The sequence below is a fragment of the Aedes aegypti genome, chromosome 3 (assembly GCF_002204515.2).
Source record: "Aedes aegypti strain LVP_AGWG chromosome 3, AaegL5.0 Primary Assembly, whole genome shotgun sequence".
NCBI lineage: Eukaryota > Metazoa > Arthropoda > Insecta > Diptera > Culicidae > Aedes > Aedes aegypti.
The window spans coordinates 148,904,260-148,927,533 of NC_035109.1; the positions used below are offsets into that span (position 1 = coordinate 148,904,260).

Here is a 23,274-nt window from a genome sequence, read left to right on the forward strand (position 1 = left end):
TCTCCCAGTTTAAATAAGTGTTTCTACCAATAAATTCTAAACAATTTCTTGAAAGAGTATCCCTGGCTAGACGAATAGGATTGTTCAGTAATAAAAAAGTTTTTTGTACGAGACCTTCTTCTATGTATTGCACACTTTTATTGCGCTCAATATCTTAATTTTGTATAACATTCAAATGACAAAGAAACATTTAAATTTATGAATACATTGACATTTCAATTCAGACAAAAACAGCTTGTCCTGTAGTAAAATTTCTCGAGGGATGACTCAAAAGTGACTTCCGTATTATTTTCAAACGATAAATTACTTGAGACTTGTCAGTGAATCTAAATAATAATATACTTTCAACAAACATTAGGATTTGTGGTTGAAAATAATGAACACCTTAGCTGCTCTGCTTCAGAGACTGAAACCTGATTCCTCGTTTGAATAAGTATTTCTCTTCGAGTTCGACAAGACATCTCCCACAGCAACTTTCTAAAAGTTTCTGTGGTGAGTCAAAAATCGTTCAATGAATTTCTTCAGAAATTTCATCAGAATGTTATTCTCAAGTACTTCCTTAAAGTTCCCTCACACTATTGCTTCAAATATTTCATTGAGCGATCACACTCAAAAGATTTTACAAAGATTCTTACAGGATCTCTTTATGAATTCGTCCAATGAGGTGCTGGGGAAGTTTTTCAAAAATGATTGGAAAACTTGATAAAAAATAAGGTAAATATTCCTAAACAAAATAATAAAGATATTACTGATAAAATACAATATAAAATCAAAGAAAAAGAAAAGCTTTTTAAAGACTTTCGGATATCTCAAAATAATTATTGTAAATTCTACCAAATGGATCCCTGTATAATTTTCCCCAGAATTTTCTATAGCAAGTGGAACTCTCTCGAGTGGATCTTTTGTAGGAATTGTAGGAATAATTTCTGTGGCATGAATCCATAGAGAATTTAGTTAAAAAATAACTCAAGGAATCTTTGAAAGAACTTCAAATTTTGGGAGTAATTTATGAGGAAATGGTTGAATTTATTGTGAAATTCGTGGAAGCATTTCTGATAGATTTTGTAGATAATAATCCATGGATGAGTATTGTTTCGAGCAATATGGGATAATCTGTGAAGTGATTGTTGAAGGGTTGGTTCCGAAAACGACTGAAAGTATGTATATCTGAAAAATCGCCATAAGAGCTTCAGTCCTTGAAAAAACCTTTGTTAATTTTCATGGAAGAATTTCTGTGGTAATATTTTCAAGGTATCTCAGAGTAATAACTAGATTAATCCATACAAACATTTCTGAAAAAATCTTACTATGAAATACTTTAAGAATTTCTGGAAGAATTATCGTTGCTATTCCATTATTAGATTTTCGAAGAATTTTCTGGAACAATTTTAAAGGAATTCCTCCTAAAATATCTTGAGAAATCATTTGAAGAATTTCAAGATGAATACCTGACATAATTGCTTTAAGAATCTTTATAACAATTTGTGGAGGCATCGCAGGAGATTCCTCCGTACGTATTGTTGTACGTATTTCTGAAGAAACTTTTGAATGCATCACTAGAAGAATACTGGAGATTTTCTTCGAGGAATCTATGAGCCTAAGGAGTGTATCGAAAAGTAGTCGCAAACATTCAAAATGGTATATCTCAGAACATTCATCTTTTTAAAATCTTTTTCCACGCAAATTTTCATCATGTCATCAAATATTGAAGCAACTAAAAAAATATTGAATATTATGCAGTCTTAATATAAATATAACAAGGTTTATAAAGCATAGAAAATAAAATCTTGCACAAAATTACATTTTTGAAGTGTCTTCTGAAGATTCGATGATTTGTATTGAACAAAATGTATATCAAACAAAATAGGATAAAAAGCTTATTCTATCGGAAAACATGTTTACTTCACACAGCACGTAAAACGGATTTCAAAAAAATAAATTATTGCTCTAAGAAAGTCCAATTATTGGAAAAAGGTCGGTTTTAGAAAGCCACTTTTGTATAATCAACTTTTGAAGCTCTGTCATATACAGCGGTAATTAAATAAAGTACCATTTTTTGCTTACGTTACTTCATAAATATGCAAAGAAACTTTTACAATCAAAAAACTATTTTTTATTCGCTACAATAGTTCGATATTACCATTAACGTGAAGAAAGAAAAAAACAAAAAACGAGGTCCTTAAAAATCGACTTTTTTCGATTTTTGCATTTGCTCTCAAATGCTTGTTAATGCATTTTTCAAAATATTTTTTACACTATGTCATGAGAGTTGTGACACAGAATATATTAGCATAAACAAAAACCATTTTTTCTTAAAACTTAACACATTTATTAACATATCAATTTTTTCAGAGGTGTGCAAGATTTTCATCGACATCTGTTAGTAATTTGCAAAATAATCATACATAATGCCACTTTATTGAATCAATATCCCCGCATCATAATTTTTAAATAGGGTTTCAATGCTAGTAATGGACCCCTTAGTAGCTGAAATTCATTCTATACGCTTTTCCGCAATGATATCTCAGACGCATATACGTTTTGTGGAGTCTAATAACAAATTGAATGTCTTTACTTCATAGTACGTCTATGAAACATACAAAATTATTCGATTTTTCCAGCGAAATATGCATTTGAAAAACTGTTGTCCGAATGCCCCTCCCGGGGTCCATAATAGGATTGTTTACAAATTTGACGTTGCGTATTATGGACCCTCCATTTGATTCCCATGTAATCCGGTTCGCTGCCGACGAGCCTATTATGGACCCACCTGGAAATGCGTATTATGGACCCTCTTGTGTGGTTTCATTTACAAAACTGTTCAAATATCTGTATTTATGCGTCTCAAACCAAATATTTTGCCTGAAACTGCTGACTAACAATGTAATCGAAGTTCCCCCGGTGAATTTTCATAGGAATAAAGTTGCTTTGAGTGTTAATTTTATGTTTTCCTGTAGGGGGTCCATAATACGCAAAGGGTCCATAACCGGCATCGACTCCCTACATTGTAAACCATTTCTGATCAAAAAATTGTTTGTAGGTTCAGCCCAATATTTTTGAGACCGTTTTGAATGTTTTCCTTATGGAATTGTCGCGTAATAATTTCTGAAGTCTCAAGGGTTCTTATTAAGATTCATTACACTTGAGCTTGAGCTTGATTGGCCGCCCGTGCTTGCTATTCCAGTATTGCCAGATCAGCTGCACTTACACAAGGAACCACCCAGATGACTGCTTGAGACTAACAGACACCCTCAATGTATCCGGTGATCTTCTAGTTTAGGCAACAATGGCGCCTGCCACGTCAGAATGCAGATTAATGAGGGAAAGGGGGGGGGGGGGATCGGTGATGCATTAAACTGCCTCCCACAGTAGACCGGATATGATTTCGGGGCCCCTAAGAAACCCACTGCCATGTGCCGACTGAATTTACCGCAGCCCCCTAGCTACGCTACTGGTTCAAATATCTTGTGGTACGCACGATGATACTTAATGAACTCGGAAATTAACGAGAAGATCCTGGAAATCGAACGCACTTAGCAAGCTCTAAGTGAGTCTTTGGAGTATATTTTGGAGCCATTCTTTGATTAATACCTGAACAGGTAAAAATTTTGGAAATTCCTAGGAAAATTGGACATGTTGGGTGAGCATGCCTTAACAAATGTATTGGACGTAAACCTAGGGAAATCCATGGAAGAATCGCTTGTTTAGTTTCTGCCAAACTGAGGACTATATTGAAAATTCATGGAAAAATCTTTGAAGTGATTTCTGGAAGCATCCTTGTGAAAGCTCTGATTTAATTTTTGCTTTTATCTTTGGAACAGTAAATGAAATCTATACTTAGAAAATACTTAGAGTAATACCTGGCAAGAAGTATATGCACGAAATCCGTCAGAATTTTAAAGGAATTTCATCAGTAGATTATATAGGACTCTGTATAAGACATTCTCCATCATTTTTGTCAAGGTTCCTCAAATAATTATCTATCATTAATTAGTGACGTTTATTGTAGATGAGATGATAAAATTATATTGAGTACTTTAGAAAATCATGAACACTAAACTACAGAGGTTGTTCTCACATTTTTTTACAAGAAGCAATATAGCACAGTTGGAATCACGATAAAACCAATACTTCGAAAGGGGAAGTCAATACTGGGTTAGAAATAGACCTAATTCTCAGTTTATTTTCTCAAATATTTAAACTATAAGTAAGGTTCTCATAACTTTATGGGACTAATGAAAGTAAACTCTGTAAAATTTAAATGTCAACGCTCAATTATGCAAATGCATAGCTTCCAAAAAATGTGTCTTCGACCTTCTTCGTGTTTATCGATGTTTTTTTTCTGTTGGTGCCTGGTAGCCTGAAACTGAAACAATTATTCGAATTATATCGTAGTGTAAACATTGGACACAATTTACGACATTGTAATCTGCAGTGATAACGAAAGCCTGGTTGGCCAGTGCCAACGATAACGACGCGTGCACCGTCCAATGGCACGGGATGATGAAAGTTTTTTTTTAGATTAGACTTACCTGCTGCCCATCGCATCGTATTACCTACTTATAATAGCATACTAATCTGCAGTGAATGAACTTCACCGGCTTGTTCAGGGTAGTTTGATTCATCTTTTCAAGTAGGTTATAATGGTGTAACAACTACATGCATTTGGTTTATTTCACAGCAGTTTTCAGTTAACTAGTTTACACTATTTTGAATCTGAAAAAATCTTCTGCATTTATCGATCGATAGTAAAACATTGTACTACCTAATCAGTCCACTCTGAAATTCATTTACAGAGTACCAGAGTTTTTGGTCATCGGAAGCAAGGATCTGGTTTTCGACGAAAGAAAGATAACCTTATCACCAGGGTGTCCATCCCCGGGAAATTCAAATGACCGGGAAAATATAACGGTTTGTTTGAATTCCAAATACCTTGTATACCGGTTTGTTTGAATTATGTTGTATGATTATTAAGCAAGCGGCCGTTAACATAAAAATGAGAATTGTTGGAGATGCTGCCTGGGCTACGAAAAAAGTTCCCTTCATCTGCCATGTACGAGCCTCGATGATTCGTTTGCGAGAAGGGCAATCCCAAAAGTTAGACTTATGGTTGCCCCCACAATTTGCGCACACAAACGCTTTGATATCTTCCTTCACATGACAGACGTCCTTAGCGTGAGAAGAATCTCCGCAAATCATGCATTTAGCATCCATGCGGCAATGTTTGGTACCATGTCCCCACTTTTGGTACCGACGACACTGTGGGGTTCTGGAAATGTACCCATTAGACCTGTTCATATTTGAAAAAATCTCAGTAAATCTCCCGGTCAAGCAGTATTCCAAATTATCATGCTAAGAACAATGTGTGGTCAAATTTTCAGCTCATTTGATAAGGATTTCAATATGCTTCAAGTTGAAAATGTGTTTTTGAGCTTATATCAAGGTTTGAAAAATCATAACTAGCATTTGGAAAATCAAAACCACTTGCTATTACCACTACTTGAAAGCTAATTCTATTCTGTTAAAGTTTGTCGAACACGCTAATAAGATCAAATTGAGTTTTAACATTGTTTGATCGAGATTTTTTCTCCGCAGTATCCTGAAATCACAGTTTTTTGAATATATATGGTACAAAAAACACACATTGACATTATTTTTTCAGACCATAGTCAACGGGAATAGAACATTGTAAAACTATGAATTCATTAACCATTAACAGGTTACATGTTACCTAAGGCAATAAATTACAAAAAATGCCCAAAGATCGAGCACTGCATCGCAACCTGATGATAGTTAAATCACGCATGACACATGTACCGACGAATGAATGAATTGAACAAGTTAGCATTGCTTTTTCTTTCCGATTGATGATTGTTTTGATCGCATTTCATTGACGATTCAGAACGATTTGAAAACAATCATCATCATCGACTGAGAAAAAGCAGTGCTAACGTGTTCATTTTTTACATTCCACAAAGCTCACGATGGTGCTCTTTGCTCCCCCACAGCGGATTCACATATGTGCTTCCTAAGTTACTATTTTTTACAATTTATTTTCGTAAGATAACTTGTAACTTTCAACGGGATTGAGTTATAGATATGTTTAGTCATCATGTTCTGGAAGGTAAAAATGCTAAATTTTCATACAGGTATGTTTTTTAGAGAGAACACTTCCTAAAAATAGTGATTTTCAAGAACCTCGAAGCACAAATCTCAACCAAACTATGTTAAAACTTGCTCCAATCGTAAAATCATGTTCGACAAAAGTTCGTAGAATTGAGTCAACTACTGTGTAGAGGTATTTTCAATAATTTTTGGTGTTCCGTTCGGTAGTTATGATTTTTTATAGCTTGAAATTATCCTGAAAATACATAATTGATTTGAAGCACACCTAATTTTTCTCCAAATTGATTGAAATTTTGCCCAGAAGTTCATTTTAACATGAAAAATCTAAATATTGGTTGACTGGTTGATTTCCCGACATTCTTGAAAATATGAATAGGTCTAGTACCCATGTCACACGGACGTCGAACATAAGTCTTGATTTTTCTAAAGCGTTAATATTATTAAGACTTTTGTCAAAGTTAGCTTTCGCTAACGGATTCAAAATCTAAAAATCGGAAAGGGATCAATCAGCACTGAGAAGTACTGTTTTATTGCTTTAGGTAGTTTTAAAAACTTCCTAGGGCAGAAATAATTGGTGTACGCACAGCACGAGGGTACGATACGCGCTATTCTGTCCCGTACTTTATTTCGGATCCCAGTGGTGATTAATGAAGACCTGGATTTTTGATAATCTCCAGAAAAATCCTATCACACCCTTCTGCCGCCAATCGAATCGTATTGTTGAGCTACTATCGACTGGGGTTTCATAAATCGTTCACCTTCACCTAATTATGGTTTTAATCACACGCATATATTCCCAATTTCTCGAACCTCGATGATAGAACTAAAGCCGACATTTGATAAGAACACCGGCGATAAAACTGCGCACTCATGTTAGCTTTGTAGACAGCAAACACCCTCCTCTACCCAGTGCTCTTACGACTGATAAGGTTGAACAACAACGATTCTCTGACGATACATACCTGGAAACCGTGCGATAATTTTGCACGACGCTACCTTAACTGTTTTTGTTGACATTGTTTTTACCGATATGATGGCCATATTTTGTTGCCTCTTATCGAACGCAAGCAGCGCTCACCAATACTATTACGCTATAAGCAATGCAGCTGGTGCGAATGTGGGAAAACGAACCTAGGCACACAAAATCTATGCATATTGTTCGTTATTATTGCCATAGCGTAGCTCGCGGTTTAAAATAAAAGTAAGTTGCATTTCCATGATCGTGAAAAGCACAATGAAGTGTTGTTTTCCTTCTTGCGGTGTCGATTTTCATAATCTGAAGAACAATTATAACGATGATAACATTTCGCATCATAAGTTTCCAACCAATATCGATGCGCGGGATCGATAGCTAAATGCCATTGCTAACGCGGATAAAAATTGTTAAGAAAACCGAAGACTTTCAATGCACATTCTCACATACCAGCTATGCGCAGTTTTTGTCTTGTTTGGCGCATTTTGTCCCATTTTCCCTTATACGGATGGTAAACATTCAACAAATATATGAGTGTGCGTGAAAATTGCAACTGGAGTATAAATTTATGCTCCCGATAAGAAGGCACAACAAGACCTGTCAAATACCATATTAAAAAACTATGATGCCATCCCTCTGGTTTTTACACATTTTTTCTCTTTTTCATTTTCAGTCACGGATCCGGAGCTGCGAAGAATCAAGGATGCCTTCAAGCGATCAGCCGGCACGAGCGGTACGGTTCTCAGTAAAAGTGCCTTCGTGCAGGATGTCCTCGGCGATGGCGTTCCGACGGTGGTGGCCGACTGGCTTTACGCGGCCTGCGGTGGGACCCCCAAGGGGATCACCTTCAAGGAACTGCTGTGTGGGCTGGTGCTGCTCACCAAAGGCACCCAGGAGGAGAAAATCAGGTAAGGTTTGAAAATTTGGTAGGGTTCAATCAGTGTAGTGTAGGGTGAGGTTGGGGTCACTATCCAAACATTGTTTGGCTAATAGTTATTTATGCAACAAGTTCCAAAATGAAGATTTTTTCAGCACGAGTCGTACATTTATCCGACGAGGCTTGCCGAGTTGGATAAATACGACGAGTGCTGAAAAAATCGAGTTTTGGAACGCGTTGCATACAACATTTTTTGCAATTACGAAAAATGCTGTTAGTTAGATCATTTTAAGGAACACAATCATATTTCAAGAGAATCCACATGGCATCCATGCGTTGAAGCGACTCGATATTTTTCAATCAGGTAGGCTGTGATGCTGTAGTATGACCATAGACATGATAGTCATAAATTTTCATGCATCACCCGGAATCAAACTGATTTAGTGTAAATTCGTGAACGGACAAGGTATGATTCCGCATGAAATATTCTTCTGTGGTGTACAGTAGTTTCTCATGTTCCAATCTGCCTACACAAACCGAACATGAACTGCCGATCATTTTGGGACCAATTCAAGTACGGCCTTACGTTCATGGACGAATCGCCCCATAAAGATCCCGTCTTTTTTGTTGTGATCTCACATATTCTACTGCCTCCTATAGATACATCCTATGTCTAATCACAATTCCTCATAATAAACTAGCTTCTGATTCTAAAACCAAATCTACAATTCGAATCCGACTCAATTCGGTTCATTATACAAATCAGAACAATAGAATAAATGACGCATGGATGCAATCCGACGTCATTTTGATAACTCCCAAAACAGTACTGAAAAGTGCTACTTTTCGATACTGATATTAGTGCTGAAAAGTAGCACTTTTCAGCACTGTTTCTTTCGGTATGAAAAGTAGGCCGTTATGTTGTCCATTCTCTTGATAAAAAGTAGGCTGATTTGCAACGGAATTGCAAAAAAGCAATTATCGAATTACAACGAATGAATGGCAATTTGTGTTTTTTTTTGTGTACTAATCACCGGATCACATGAAGCAAATATTTCATTTGTATTCAGGAAAACGCAAAGGCACTAAACTCCCCTTATAAGATCATAATTTTTTCGTATTGTTGTTTCCACCTTTCAATTGCTCCACGTTTAGCCAATCAAAAGGCTTTTCAATTAATAATTCGTATAAATTTTAATCCTAGAATGCAACCCGTAGAAGCTTAGCACAGACTTAGCACAAATCAGTGATTACTACTCCGTTTTTGTCTGAGATCAGTTACTAAGCATACATATTCAGGTAGGCTGGGAGTAGCCATAATTTTCTTTGATGTGTATATTCCAGTGTTTCTATCTATTAAGGTGTAAATTAATTGTGTTTCTTTATGAATTGTTCTCATCAGAAAACGATTTCACAGTGTTGGACTAGAAACAGATCGAGGTATCTTTTTAGACATTTGGGCGCTGTTTCAAGGCATGTCACTCAAAGGGTTATATTTGTAATGGAAGGTCTCTTTTTCAATTTTTATTTGAATTCTTTTTTGACATTTTAAAACGTCCTTTTTGACACCTTAACTCCTGAACAGGGCTGGTAGCAAGTCACTTTTTAGTGACTTTTAGTAGTCACTTTTTTCCAAGAAAAAGTCACTAAAGTCACTCTTTTCAGAAAAATTGTTACTAAAGTCACTATTTTCGTGATCTGATGGAAATGAAATTTGAGATTAGTCAGCTTTTCATTTTAAAGACAAGTATAGTGTGATTTGGAAATCAAATGTCGAGAAAGATATTAATTCCTTCCCTTTTCAACGGAAGATGTATTTTTTTTTGGTAAAAAATTTGAAAAAATTGGAAAACATTTATTTTCAAAACTTGTTTGAACATACTGGTAAAATGTTTGGAAAGTTAGAATGATTATTTTATTTGGAAATGCAAAATGGTTTTGCAGCTATTGTTTCTTTTAGTAGTAATCCTATGAAGTGGTAAACAATAATAATATTTTATCATTTCTCATGGTCTATAAATGAAAAGTTGCGCAGAGAGTAAACCAAATCTATCGAGCTTTCAAACCGTCTAGCTATCAAACAGATCAGCAAAACATATAGGGGCTTTTTTCGAAGACGAAGGAGAACAATCATTCAAAGAAGCCTCTTCGCGTAACTCTCGTTACTTAGATTCTGTCATTTCTGAGCTCTTTTTGAGAAATTTCGCGGCCTCGTCGGGCACTTAACGTGTTATATAGTGAGCGTTAGATTTCCTTTCCATAGTGGATCACTTTTCTTCTTCGGTATTTTTTCGACCATGCCACTGGGTGTTGCATGCAAATACTTTGTTTAGTGTAGTGTTTTATTTTAAGGACAAATTGACCATTTCCCCTATTTAAACAAAAAGCTTGTTGAAATTATCCTTATATTATAGACTACTTACGAAGTTGCTCTGCATAGGTTACAGGATTCGTAAACTGAAAATATTTAGGTTATGATCCTGTTGCATATAATTATAAAAATCATTTCAAGACAATTTTATGATGTTTTGATAGTACTCAAATAGGATTAATAACTATGAAAAATTTAGCAGTCAAAATGAAACGGTTTGCGTTTGCAGGAGTTCCAAGTTCAATAATATTGATATATTATCTGATTAAGGTTGAACATAACTAATGAAATTGAATGACAGCACCAAAGTTATTGACCAACAAGATTATGTTTTGCTGTTTGAAAAATATAGTTTTATTTACGAAACTCAAATTCCTTAACACCCCATTTTGTATTTCCGTCAAAAATCACACATTTTCAATATTATCTCAGAAATTTGTCATGGGATCCTCATAATTGTATTTGGCTTTTGATATACACGACGAGAGAATGGTAGGGCTGTACTTTGTTCAATTATTGACATACTAGAAGTTGCTTAAAATTCGAATTTTTTTTTCATCCCTTCCCGAGGAGGAAAGAATAACTCGCCAATAACTTATGCATACCATATTTTGGTATCATACCACAATTAGGTATTATTCAGTTATCAATACCTCATTTTGGTATTATAATGGTATTTAAAAAAATGTTTAAAACAATTAAAAATACTTCATTTTGGTATTCGACAGCTATTGAGGACTGCTGGAGGTATTGAACTAGTATTGAAAAATTTCACTTTTATGTGAAAATTCATCAAGTATTATTTAGGTATTACAATACCTGATCTAATTATCAGCTTGGTATTTGTAGAATATGCAGAAGGTATTATTTGAGGTATTTTACCTCTTATGCAGGGCTCATTCATACCTCATTCAGGTTGTAAGTATTGGAAATTATCTGGTATGGAATACCTCAATTTGGTATTCAGTAGTTATTTTCTTCTACTCGGGTTAACACCCCATTTTACGGTAATTTTATTTACAAACAAATTTATTTTCAAGCACGAATTGTTCAGTATTATCAGAAGTTTCAATGGATTGGTAAAATATACCAGAACAATAAATATAATTGTTTTACAGGCTTACTTTAAAACTGCCAAAATTATAAGCTTTTAATAACAAAGAACATATTTGAACATTTTTGCGAATATTTCGAGTGTTGAAACAAATATTCTTACGCTTTTTGTTGTGCTGGCTATTTGAAGCGTTCTGTAGCAGATCATCTTCTTCTCTTGGCATTAACGTCCCCACTGGGACAGAGTCTGCTTCTCAGCTAAGTGTTCTTATGAGCACTTCCATAGTTATTAACTGCGAGCTTTCTTTGCCAAACTTGCCATTTTCGCATTCGTATATCGTGTGGCAGGTACGATGATACTCAATGCCCAGGGATGTCAAGGAAATTTGCATTACGTAAAGATCCTGGACCGACCGGGAATGGAACCCAGACACCTTCAGCATGGCTTGTAGCCGCGGACTCTATGTTCATATTGCCCCTACATGACAGACCTGCTGAACAAATTACTAGTGAACTTTCTGCAGTAATCTGTGACTATACAAGGAATCTTAAACATGCTTTATGAAAGAAACTCATCAAAGCTCCTCTAGAAAGAGACGATTTGTGAAAAAATACGAGTTTGTTGAAAACTTGTCCAGAACTTCGAATGTGAGCACTAATTTTGCTAGAAATCATTTCAGAAATTACATTCGAAATTCCAGCAAATACGCTATACGTTTTTTTCCATTCATTAACCTTTGATACTGTTTTTTTACACGATTTTGGTTAACTATTCATATACAAAAAAAAGTATGCAACATTTTTCATTTTCAGGATAGTAGAACAGATAAAACGTGAGGTTACGAGTCGTCACTGAGTGATATGATAGTTTTCAATCATTCATTAATTGAAACGATCAGTTGAAATTTATATATTTTAAGTACGCAGTGGGTCATTTTCTAATTACTTATCTTCGATACTCATCTATTTCAGTTAATCTCGAGTTCGTCAAAAATCATATGTTTTCTTGAATTCGTGTTTATTTGAAAGAATTAAATTTTGAAGAATTACAGAAATTTTACCACAAATTTTGCCTGAGCCTCTATTTTTTGGCTTGTTTTTTAATTTAGGATTGTTTTTCAGGATGTTCTGAAATACATTCACGATTTTTTTTTTAAATCCGCCACAGAACCGAAAATTTTTTCCTCTTTCCATTCCACAGATTTATTAAAACAATGCTTTAAATAATTCGTTTTGTACATCTTCTTCATCAATAAATTTTGGCCAGTAAGTTCCTGTTGCACAGAAATTTCGCTAAAAGTCTATCATGAGTTTGTTTTCCGTAGTTTATTTATGTATTTGATAAACTACGAGATTTCTTCCGACTGAAATCATAAATATATAATAGTAACATATACCAAGCTAATATTCGCCCCGAAAAAATAATGAGAAGTAAAATCTCCAACAGTCTGCTAGTCGAATCAGTATTGGTTCACTTTGATTCGTTGATAGCTCAGTCGGAATGGTGTGATTCATGCTAACGAACCGGTCCGCTTTCCGTTGTCGTTCCGCTATCATTGCGTTTGGGCCTTTATCCTGGGCAGATGACTGTTAAAAACCATTTCAAACTAGTGGTCCCGGCAAACTTTGTTTTGCCATTAAGTAGCCTGTTGAAAAACGCCATGAAACGTCCCGTATAAAATGACAGTTACGTTCACTCTCGTTTTTCTGACTTTCCCGTTCAATATCCTGAGGTATTTATACACACAAACACAATGAACATTTCAAGAACATAACTGTAGAAGAATTTTTAGATCTGATAGCCCGTTCTCAAACCATTTCGTGACGTACAAACACCATTTCATTTGTATTCATATAGAAGATAGAAGATAGATATGCAGAGGATAGATAGATGTAGATTGCAATTATCTACATTTTAAATTCACCCAATACCTTGGTTAATATCCACATAGAACGTATTTTTATCTCTAGCCTATTTTATGACTATTACTTGTAGTTTTGAATTCACTATTTGGTCATTATTTTGATCAATTTGGTAACTGAAGTCACTATTATTTTGCTGTCTAACCGCTACCAGCCCTGCCTGAATTTTCAATGAAATTCTTAGAGATATGAAATGTTGCTATTGTTTTTGAAAGTATTAGTCTTGTTATTTTTGGTATGTAGATAGGATGTCTGGAATGAATCCCAAACGTTTTGTTGAAACATTTCTGAAAAATATCATTCAATAAGTTTCTGCGTGCAATGTATGAGAAATCATAAAATAAGGCCATCCAAAATGGATAATAGATAACCCTGGCATAAATTCTATAAACTCTAGAGATTTTTTCACAGATTCTTCAGCAATTCGTTCTCAGATTTTTCGAAGGTGAACTTGGATTGTAATTCAAGGACTCTAATGTGCATTTTGAGTAAAATATCATATTTTTACTATTTTCCCGATGAATTTTTATTCTGATATTTAGTAGATATCGTTTGTATGATTATGTAAAGTAAATGTATTAAATCTAACACTGTGAAGGGTGTCTTTTGCACAGTGAGCTACCTTAAGTCTAAAACGATACATTTTCTTGGCGGGTCAAGTTATCGGTATAGATCTCTCGGTTGTAATAAAGCCATTTTGTAATAGAATTCTATTAGAAAAAATGTAGCATAACTTCGATAATGATTCTCCAGATGTAAAAATTTCTACGAAAGTTACTGCGTGAGGTCTTGAAGAATTTTCAATGAACTTAATGAATAATGAGTAACCAAAATTAAGTTTCTACTACAATTTGAGGAAAAATCCTTGTAATGAATCCTGGTGCGAATCCATGTGGATCCATCAATTTATACGTCACAGTTCTGCAGGAATCCCTTAACACTCGCAGGTTGCTCGAAAAAGCTTTAGAATTTTTCAGTGCTTAATCCAGGATGCATCCAGAAATTCCTATAGAAGTCCTCCAGTGATTCTTACAGAAACCTCTCCAGTGAATTACAAAACAATGTTCAAAGGAATTCTTCAAGGATTTCTTGCGGAAAATCGTTCAGCAGTTGAACGCGATAGATACAGTCACCCCACAGATATGGATCAACTAAAGGTCATTTTTCAGAACAAAAAATGATTGTTTTTGGGAATACACCTCAAAATTCGAGATTATCCACGAAAAAGTGTCGCTTTCTATCAAAACTTCAAACGTTGTCCATCCCACAGATGTGGATCGGTGGGAGAGGAGGGTTCTTTAATCTGGATCAAATCGACTCATATTATGGATCAAAGCACTATAACAGCAATTTATCTGCGAGGTAAACGAATGGTGTGCTAGTGAAAGCATACGTTTTGGCGTTTGTTTCGGAATCGTCTTATCTTTGATTCACAACTGTGGTGAGGGTTTCAATGCCCCACTTATGAATCAACGCTTCTGTGAATACAGTTCACATTTAATTTCCTACGGACGAAAAACATATGCTTAAGCAAATTATAGTTGATTGTGATGCTGTACAGATTTATGGTTCTCGTAGGTAAAATGTGTTCTGCGTAATTGCAACTCAGGTTGATGAGATATTACCGTTTTGATCCAACTCTGATCCATATCTGTGTGCTATCCATAACTGTGGGGTGACTGTATGTCTCGTAATTTCCACATGTATAAAATGAAAAGAAAGAAACCTTCAACGATTCTCCCAGGATTTCCTCAAGACATTCTTCCGCCAATTGTACATATGATTCCTACAAGTTCTCCCAAAAGAACCTCAAAAAATCCTTCCTTCAGAAATTCTTACGAATTTTTCAAGTATTCTTCAGATGATATCATGGAGATCATCCAGGGATTCTTACAGAAATTTCTCAAAGATGTCTCAATAAATTTGTTCTGTGTTTTCCCATGAAGTCCGTTCAGGAATGCTTACAGAGATTTAGCTTAAGATTTACCAGCAATGCATCCAGGATATACTACTAAAGTAGCATCCTCCAAACATTTGTTGAATATATAAATTAAAAATGATAAGCTACTTTCTGGAAGTTTCTTGATGAGAATGTAGAAAATTCCATCATCGCCAGGAGCTTTCATATTTTTGATTTTTTTAATAATAGTTCTCACTTCTTCCAAATCAGTCTCCCAGGCATTTTCGAAAACGTTCTCTTGATTGAGATTATTTTCGAACTCCAGAGTAACTTAATTTTCAATTGGGCTAGTAAGTCCTAAATTAAAATTGTGCGCACTTTCAAACTGCATAGCAAGTTTTTGAGCTTTTTCGCAATTAGCTAGTAATAATTTGTTTTCCTCTTTCAATGCCGGTATTGGCTTCTAGGGTTTTTCAAAATTTTATATAATTTCCAAAAGGACTTAGAGCCAGGGTCCAATTGAGAAATCTTATTTTCAAAATTTTTGTTTCGTAATTGTGCAAAACGTTTTCTCCATAGTAATTTCCACATAAACCTATCTATTCTTTGGAGCACCTTTGAATATCCACCGAAAAACCTGAAAATTTAACAGTTCCATATTTTTATGGTGGGGATCAGATGGTAAGCTATAGATATGGGAGATTGGATTTTCGATTCGGATTTCACGCTTTCAAACGAAGTTCACCCAAGGTTTGCAGTCTAAACACTTCCAACTTTGCAAGTATTAGCCGAAATTTTCATTACGAAAAGATCTTGGACCGACCGGAAATCGAATCCAGATACCATCAGCATGTTTTTCTTTATTGCCGCGGAAGTTACCACTAGAATAAATCAGCCTAATTAGCTTCGCCGGAAAACCATTTTTACATTTACTTATATTTATGTTGAAATATGCCCCCTTCAACTACTAAACCCCTGCTATTAACTTTTCTCATTTCAGATTTCTGTGGAACCTGTACTGCAACGAATCCGGTACTCACATCCTAAAGCAGGAGTTCCTGAAAGCCATACAAATTGAAACAGCGTACCAAAGCAACGTACTGAACACCTCGACCATCGGCAGCAGTAGTATTAGCAATAGTAGTAGCAATCCTATCAACAACAACAACAATCAGGTGATAGTGAGCAAAAACAACAGTCTGCCCAAATACACGGTAGCCCTTTTCGGCCTGAACGATCGGGTCACGTTCGAACAGTTCAAATCATGGATCCAGATATACAAGGGCGCCACGGTGTTGTCCAAGTGGCTTCTCCAAGATGCATGCGTAAATCTCAGTTCGGAGCTGGAGACGCCCACCTTCTACCAGAGTCTGGCGGGGGTCACTCATCTGGAGGAGCAGGACATTGGAGATCTGGAAAAGGTGTTCTGGCTGTTGAAGGGTCTGGCACTGACTGGGCAGTTGGACCTGGAATCGCTTGGGCCGCTGATAAGCCCTCCGGTGCCGAAGGCAGCGCTTGGTGGGGTGTTCTTGGCATTCGATGAGAACCACGATGGTCACATCGATTTCAAGGAGCTGTGCTGCGGTGTAAGTGCAGCTTGTCGGGGCCCGAATGTGGAGAGGAGCAAGTTTTGCTTCAAAGTGTTCGATATCGATCGGGACGGGGTGTTGAACTTTGGGGAAGTTGGGAAGATGGTGGACATTTTGTTGTTTGTAGCCAAAGAAACGAATGCGGCGTGTTACAAAAATTTGACCAGCAAGCAAATGATGGGAGAGTTGTACCAGCGTGCGAATGAACTCTGCATGGGCAGTAGCGAAACGGTTCGAGAATGCGTCACAATTCCGGATCCTCTGCCGGAGTTTAGGTTTACACAGGAGGATTTCCTAATATGGAGTATTGAGAGCAATATTAATTTGGTGCAACCGTTTTTGGATCTGTTGTTTGAAGTGTGTCATATCGTGTTGGGGTTGCGACCGCAGTGCAAGCATTTAGAAGGGGACATTGTAAAGGGGTGGCTAGCTCGAGAGGTTCGCAGGGGTTACAAAGTCGGTCAGTTCTGGTATTTGATTTCATCGGATTGGTGGCACCATTGGTCACAGTATACTCAACCGTCGACAAACTCTTCGTGTGTGCACTGTAAAATTGCATCGAGTTATGCGATCAGTAGGAATAACGCAGCTAGTGCCGTCACGGGAGTTGACGAAGCAATGATTTGCGATGAAAGCTTCACATCCAACTCGACCGAGAGCATGGGAGATTTACTTAATACTGGCGATTCGTCTAGTCTAGGGTCGGGCAGCAGTGGGATTTCTTGCGGAAGACATCCAGGCGGTCCACCGGGAATGATAGATAACCAAAGTCTGATAGCACCGATCTTGTATAAGCAGATTCCCACGCTGACGGGGGAAGGCGGGCGATTGAAACGGGACTTGACTCTCGTACAGCATAGAGACTTCGAATTAGTCCCGGATTCTCTGTGGAAAGCTCTTTCCCAGTGGTACGGAGGTCCTCTACCACTACCAAGGCAAGTTATTCAACCTCTCAGCACAGGCGATGTAGAGTTGGAACTATATCCCCTGAACTTGCGAATTCTGCGCCATCAAATTCCATCTCCTCAGCAACAGCAGAATTCCAACAGCGCGTGGAGCAATATCTCCGGCGGATATGGCGCACTAACCAGCGGCAGTTACTCCAACACATCTGCCTCAAATGTTTTGCAGCCGCCGAAGAAGTATCTGGCCTACACAGCAGCATTCAGTAGGCTTGCGACCGTCAAACAGGTTGCTGAATTTCTCTGCCAAAGACTGAAGCTCCGAGTCGAAGACATCCGGTTATGGCATTTGGCACCGACCCCAAACGGCGTAACCGAATTCCCCTATCTGCTTGAAGAGGACAACAACACCCTCCAGGAGCTTTCCATCAGTGACAACGATCAACTTCTGTTGGAGATTCGCAACAAAGACCTCACGTGGCCCGAAGAGCTTGGGTCTCTCACTATCGCTCACAGCAACAGCCATAACAATCTGGAACGTCGTGGAACAATTGCCTCTATACAATCCCAACACCCTCCCGGTGCCACCGGCTTGCACAATCTAGGGAACACTTGCTTCATGAACGCCGCACTACAAGTCCTATTCAACACACAACCCTTGACGCAGTACTTCATCCGGCAGATGCACATGTACGAACTGAACATGGCCAACAAGCTCGGTACCAAAGGTCAACTGGCCATGCGTTACGCCGAACTTCTTCGAGAAGTGTGGACCGCATCTCAGCGATCAATCGCCCCCCTAAAGCTTCGATTCTGCGTTACCAAGCATGCTCCGCAGTTCTCCGGCGGTGGTCAGCACGATTCGCAAGAACTGTTGGACTGGCTGCTGGACGCCCTTCACGAGGATCTGAACCGGGTGATGGAAAAGCCGTACAGTGAACTGAAAGACTCGGACGGCCGGGCGGATGTCGTGGTCGCTGCGGAAGCGTGGAACCAGCACCACGCCCGCAATCAGAGTATTATCGTGGATCTGTTCTACGGGCAGCTGAAGTCGAAGGTGACCTGCACGGGCTGTGGTCGCGATTCGGTACGGTTCGATCCGTTCAGCCTGCTCAGTTTGCCGCTGCCCGTGGAGAACTACACCTACTGTGAAGTGTTGGGTAAGTACAATTAGTTTTGATAGCTGCCGAATTGATAATTTCATAAATGTGTAAAGTATACCTCCTCAAAGTTTAATTTGAGAAGCTTCTCTGCAAATTTAGTCATTTCTATGAGAAAAGATTACTAAATTAGACTACCGCACCGTCGCGCCATGTTGCCACTGCACTGTCTCTTCTTCTTCTTCTTGGCATTAACATCCCCAGTGGGACAGCCGGCTTCTCAGCTTAGTGTTTTTATGAGCACTTCCACAGTTATTAACTGAGAGCTTTCTTTGCCAAAGTTGCCATTTTCGCTTTCGTATATCGTGTTGCAGGTACGATGCCCTGGGAAGTCAAAGAAATGCCCAGGGAAGTCAAAGAAATTTCCATTTCAAAAAGATCCTGGACCGAGCGGGAATCGAATCGAGACACCTTCCGATGGCGGACTCTAACCACTCGGTTAAGAAAGGCCCCACTGTCTCAAAATATGTAAAAATACAGAAATTCGTCATAGGGTTTCTTCAAGAATGGTATTTCTCTAGGTATTCCATTTATAATCCTTCCACAGGTTGTTCCAGAGAAGCCTTTCAGTATGTCTTCAAAAATTCATCCAATAATTACTCAAAGATTTCACACTGTTTTTAAATGAACACCTCATGCAAAATTTTCATAAGATATCTCTTCATTATATCCCATGACAACTCTCCCATGGGTTGCTCTAGGAAATGGCTTCCATGGGTTACTCGTCTGGGTTGAAATCCGTTAGAAATTCTTTTAGAAAACGTAGCTAGATTTAAAAAAAATCCTACAGAGATCCCTTCAAGGTTTCCTCTTTGAATATTTCTAAGAATTCGTTTAGACATAATTTCATTAAGACATTTCTCCAAGGGTTCCTTTTATATTTCGTCTACGGATACCTCCAAGAACTTTGTGTAGGAATTTCTTCATGAATTCTAACAGAGTTTACTGGAAGAATTACTCCTGTCAAATTATGCCCCCAAACCAGTGAATCAAATTGTCACCAAAACAGACAAAAAACAAACAACAAAGCAAGCTCGCTCACAACCGTTTGTCCCAACTGTTGCGGATAAGGATACAATAAAAAGTAAAATTGTCATGACAATCACAAAGCGCAACATTTTCAACTCGCGATTTATCAGTTATTTTAAACACAAAATCAAATTTGTTTTATGGATGCTGTTCGATAATGTGTCAACGCTTACCAACTCGGAGAAAGTTCTCGAAAATTGCAATGCGAAGCCTAGAAAATCGTTGCGCACGTAGTGATCGATCATTGTCATATTCTGTTCAAGTGCTGATAAACTGATGTTGCGGAATAAAATTGTTGCAACAAGAATAGGGGATGACAATGTCTTTGTTGCTGCATGTTGGGACAATTGGTTCACTGCCCCAAACCTTTTCCAAGTGACTATCTTGAAGGATTTGTTAGGATTTTTAGAGGTACTTTCAGCGATTGCTGTACGAAATACTCTCCCTAGGACTCCTATAGGTTTTTCTTAGAGTTTCCTACATGAATTACTCCAGAGATTCTTCCAGCTGTGCCATTAAAATACAATCCTGTGGTTCCAGGATTTTTTTTTAAGGATTCTTCCGAAAAAAACCACGATAATTTCTGAACTCTTTTTTTTTGTATTTTTTTTTATGGGGTTTCGTCGAAATTTCTTTACTTATTTTTATATCCTGTAAATAAAGAACAAAATAATATGTTAATCAGTCCACAGTACGGGAAGTATCCCTTCTGCGCCAACTGCAGCCAGTACTTATAGCTCAGAAATACCGTAGGTACGAACAGATAACAGGTACCAAGTCAAAAGGTAGAATAATTAATATTACTTGAGATAGGTAGACATGACACTTATCTCGCCGGAAATTGCTTTAGGCATTTTTCCACAAAAATAATCAAAAATTATTACGCAAATTCGTCTAGAAATTGATCCGTGCGCTCCTGTAAAATTTCTTTAAAAAATGTTGCAAGTATTCATTCAGGTATTCCTTTTAGAATCCTTTCAATAATTCTGTCGAGTATTCTTTGATTACTTTTGTAATTTCGCAAGAATTTCTCCAAGGACTCAGCAGGGATTTTTCCGAACATGCCTATTAGATGTTTAAAGTTCTACTTAAATTTCATCAAGGAATTCATGTGGAAGAGGTTCTTTGAAAGTTTGAAAATTTAGTCCAGAGATTTGTTCAGAAATTCCGCCAAGAATTCATCCTCGAATTCCTCTAGGAATTTGTCCATGACCGTTTTAAGAAAAATCATTCAAAGATTGTTAAAGGGTACTTACTTTTGGGGATACTTTTGAGTATTTTCCCGTCAATTTCTTCAAAAATTCCTAAAAAAATAAATACTAGGTTTTTTTCAAATATTTTTTGAAGAAACGCTTCTTAGAGTTCCTTTAGACTACTTTAAATACAATCCATGAATTCTGTTCAAGATAAATATAAAACGGAGGCACCCCATGCATTTTATAAGCACGAATCTGAATAACAGTTCAAACTTTTTTTTTTCAAAAGTTTTTTTTACAGAATTTAAGACAGATATTCCCCCCTGGGCTTGGAATTATATTTTCCAGGGAGCGATGAATTTTGATAATTGATCGCTGTTGTTAGTAGTTTTGATTAGATGTTGGGTGAATTTCAAAGCAATGGCAACCTATTTATTACAAAATTTAGATTTTATCTTCTGACCTAAAGATTCTGGTTAAACTACTGTACTATGCAGTTGGGCTGCACTACGCTATCACTCATCAAAATTACTTTCACTTCGGGAAAATATAATTTCAAACTGGCGAGAAGATTACAGACTGAGGGTGGGTTAGGAGCACAATCAGACCCTTGAATGTGCAATGTGGGGTAGTAATTGGGAATGCCATTGACGGTTTGTAATCTTCTACGAGGTTTTCGAAAACCAACAGGGCGCGTGCACCGGGTTGCGGATAGGAGCAAAGGGAGATCAATAGCATCTACCTAAAATAATAGAGCAAAAAGCCGTTCCATGATTAGGTAATGTTTAGCGATCTTCTATGGTGTTCTAGTACTATAAAGTTCTTCACTCACTGGGAATTCTGGCCTTGATAATATCAATAGTGATAAAACATAAATTAATACCTAATACTTAATAAGTACAATGTAGCTTCAATGTAGTAATAAATGAAATAAAATCAATTTTCCATACTTGATACAGTTTTGAAGACAATCAATGAGTGAAAGAACTACCTATTAGAAAAGCCACATCAGCTAAGGCTATACATATACAAATGTTGGTCATAGGGTCATGGCGAGCATTCGGTATGTATGTCTATGACTGATTCTTATCTAATAGGGGCACTAGAAGACCACGCGGACAATTTCGAAACAAATTATTTTTATACATCGGTCTTACGATCCGAAAGGCTCAGCTATGCTGCAAAGTTTTTGTAAGCTATTCATTACTACTGTTTAATTGTTTATAATTCTAACAAAACTACATAATTAACTCATTACTAATCACTGTTCCTATATTCCCTTTTTCTCTCCTTCTTATCTGTTGCATGATTATGAGCATCACTAATATAATGCATGAGCATGCACAATAAGAATACTTTCAGGATTGAAAGCAGTACATGGATACCTGGATAGAATAGCTTCGAAAAGAGTGCTCAAAATAGAATATTTCTGGTCAGGGAAGTATAATCATCAAGGGTATGTAAAATTTTTCCATTATTAACTCATAGATCAAACAAACTAATGAACTAATAATATCAACTATTTTTATATAAATCAGCATCGTCAATCATTGCAAAAACAGATAAATTTTGTAAAGTTATCACCATCGATTGAATTGCGCTCTTTATAGTGTTCAATCAGTATCAAAATCTCCTAAAGCGAAGCATCGTGCCATCAGCAGCCCTTAGCATCATTCTCATATTGTTATTATTTTGTTGTTTATAAAATTTCTAGAAAGCGATCAGCATATTCTTTCTTACTTGTACAATGGCCGATCTATTTGGAATTTTAATAAGTCAAATCAAACTTCAAAACTCAAATTAAATTGCTTTCAGCACATTTACATTTTGCAGCATTAATCGCATTACTGTGTCAAGTCTTCTCCAATTCCCTATACCCTACCCCAACCCTTCTTATCCTTTCCGATGGTGTTCAAGTGGTCCGCATAGACTATTACGGCCATTACCTATCCCTTCCCCCGGCTTTGGACTGACTTGCGCTCTCATTGCCCCACCAAACGCTGCAAAATGAAAATGAAAATGAAAAGAATTTAAGACAGATATTCCCACACAAATTCCACCATCAGAAATCAGCTTCTGCAGTGGTAAATTTGCCACTTATATCTGAACAACGTTGACTACAACCGGACAATTCCGATCATCGCTTACAAATATCGAATAAGTTTTGCAAACAGC

The 23,274-nt window shown here is 37.1% G+C and overlaps 1 protein-coding gene across 9 annotated transcripts in view; it reads left to right on the top strand.

Annotated features, from left to right (window-relative positions):
* Window positions 1-23,274, top strand: part of LOC5572946 (ubiquitin carboxyl-terminal hydrolase 32) — an 85,809-nt gene that overhangs the window by 26,453 nt on the left and 36,082 nt on the right. For all 9 annotated transcript variants that reach the window (XM_021851797.1, XM_021851806.1, XM_021851805.1 and 6 more), the window contains exons 3-4: window positions 7,773-8,007; window positions 16,224-18,874. In XM_021851797.1, the coding sequence (XP_021707489.1) occupies window positions 7,773-8,007; window positions 16,224-18,874 (2,886 nt within the window). The remainder of the gene's footprint in view (window positions 1-7,772; window positions 8,008-16,223; window positions 18,875-23,274) is intronic.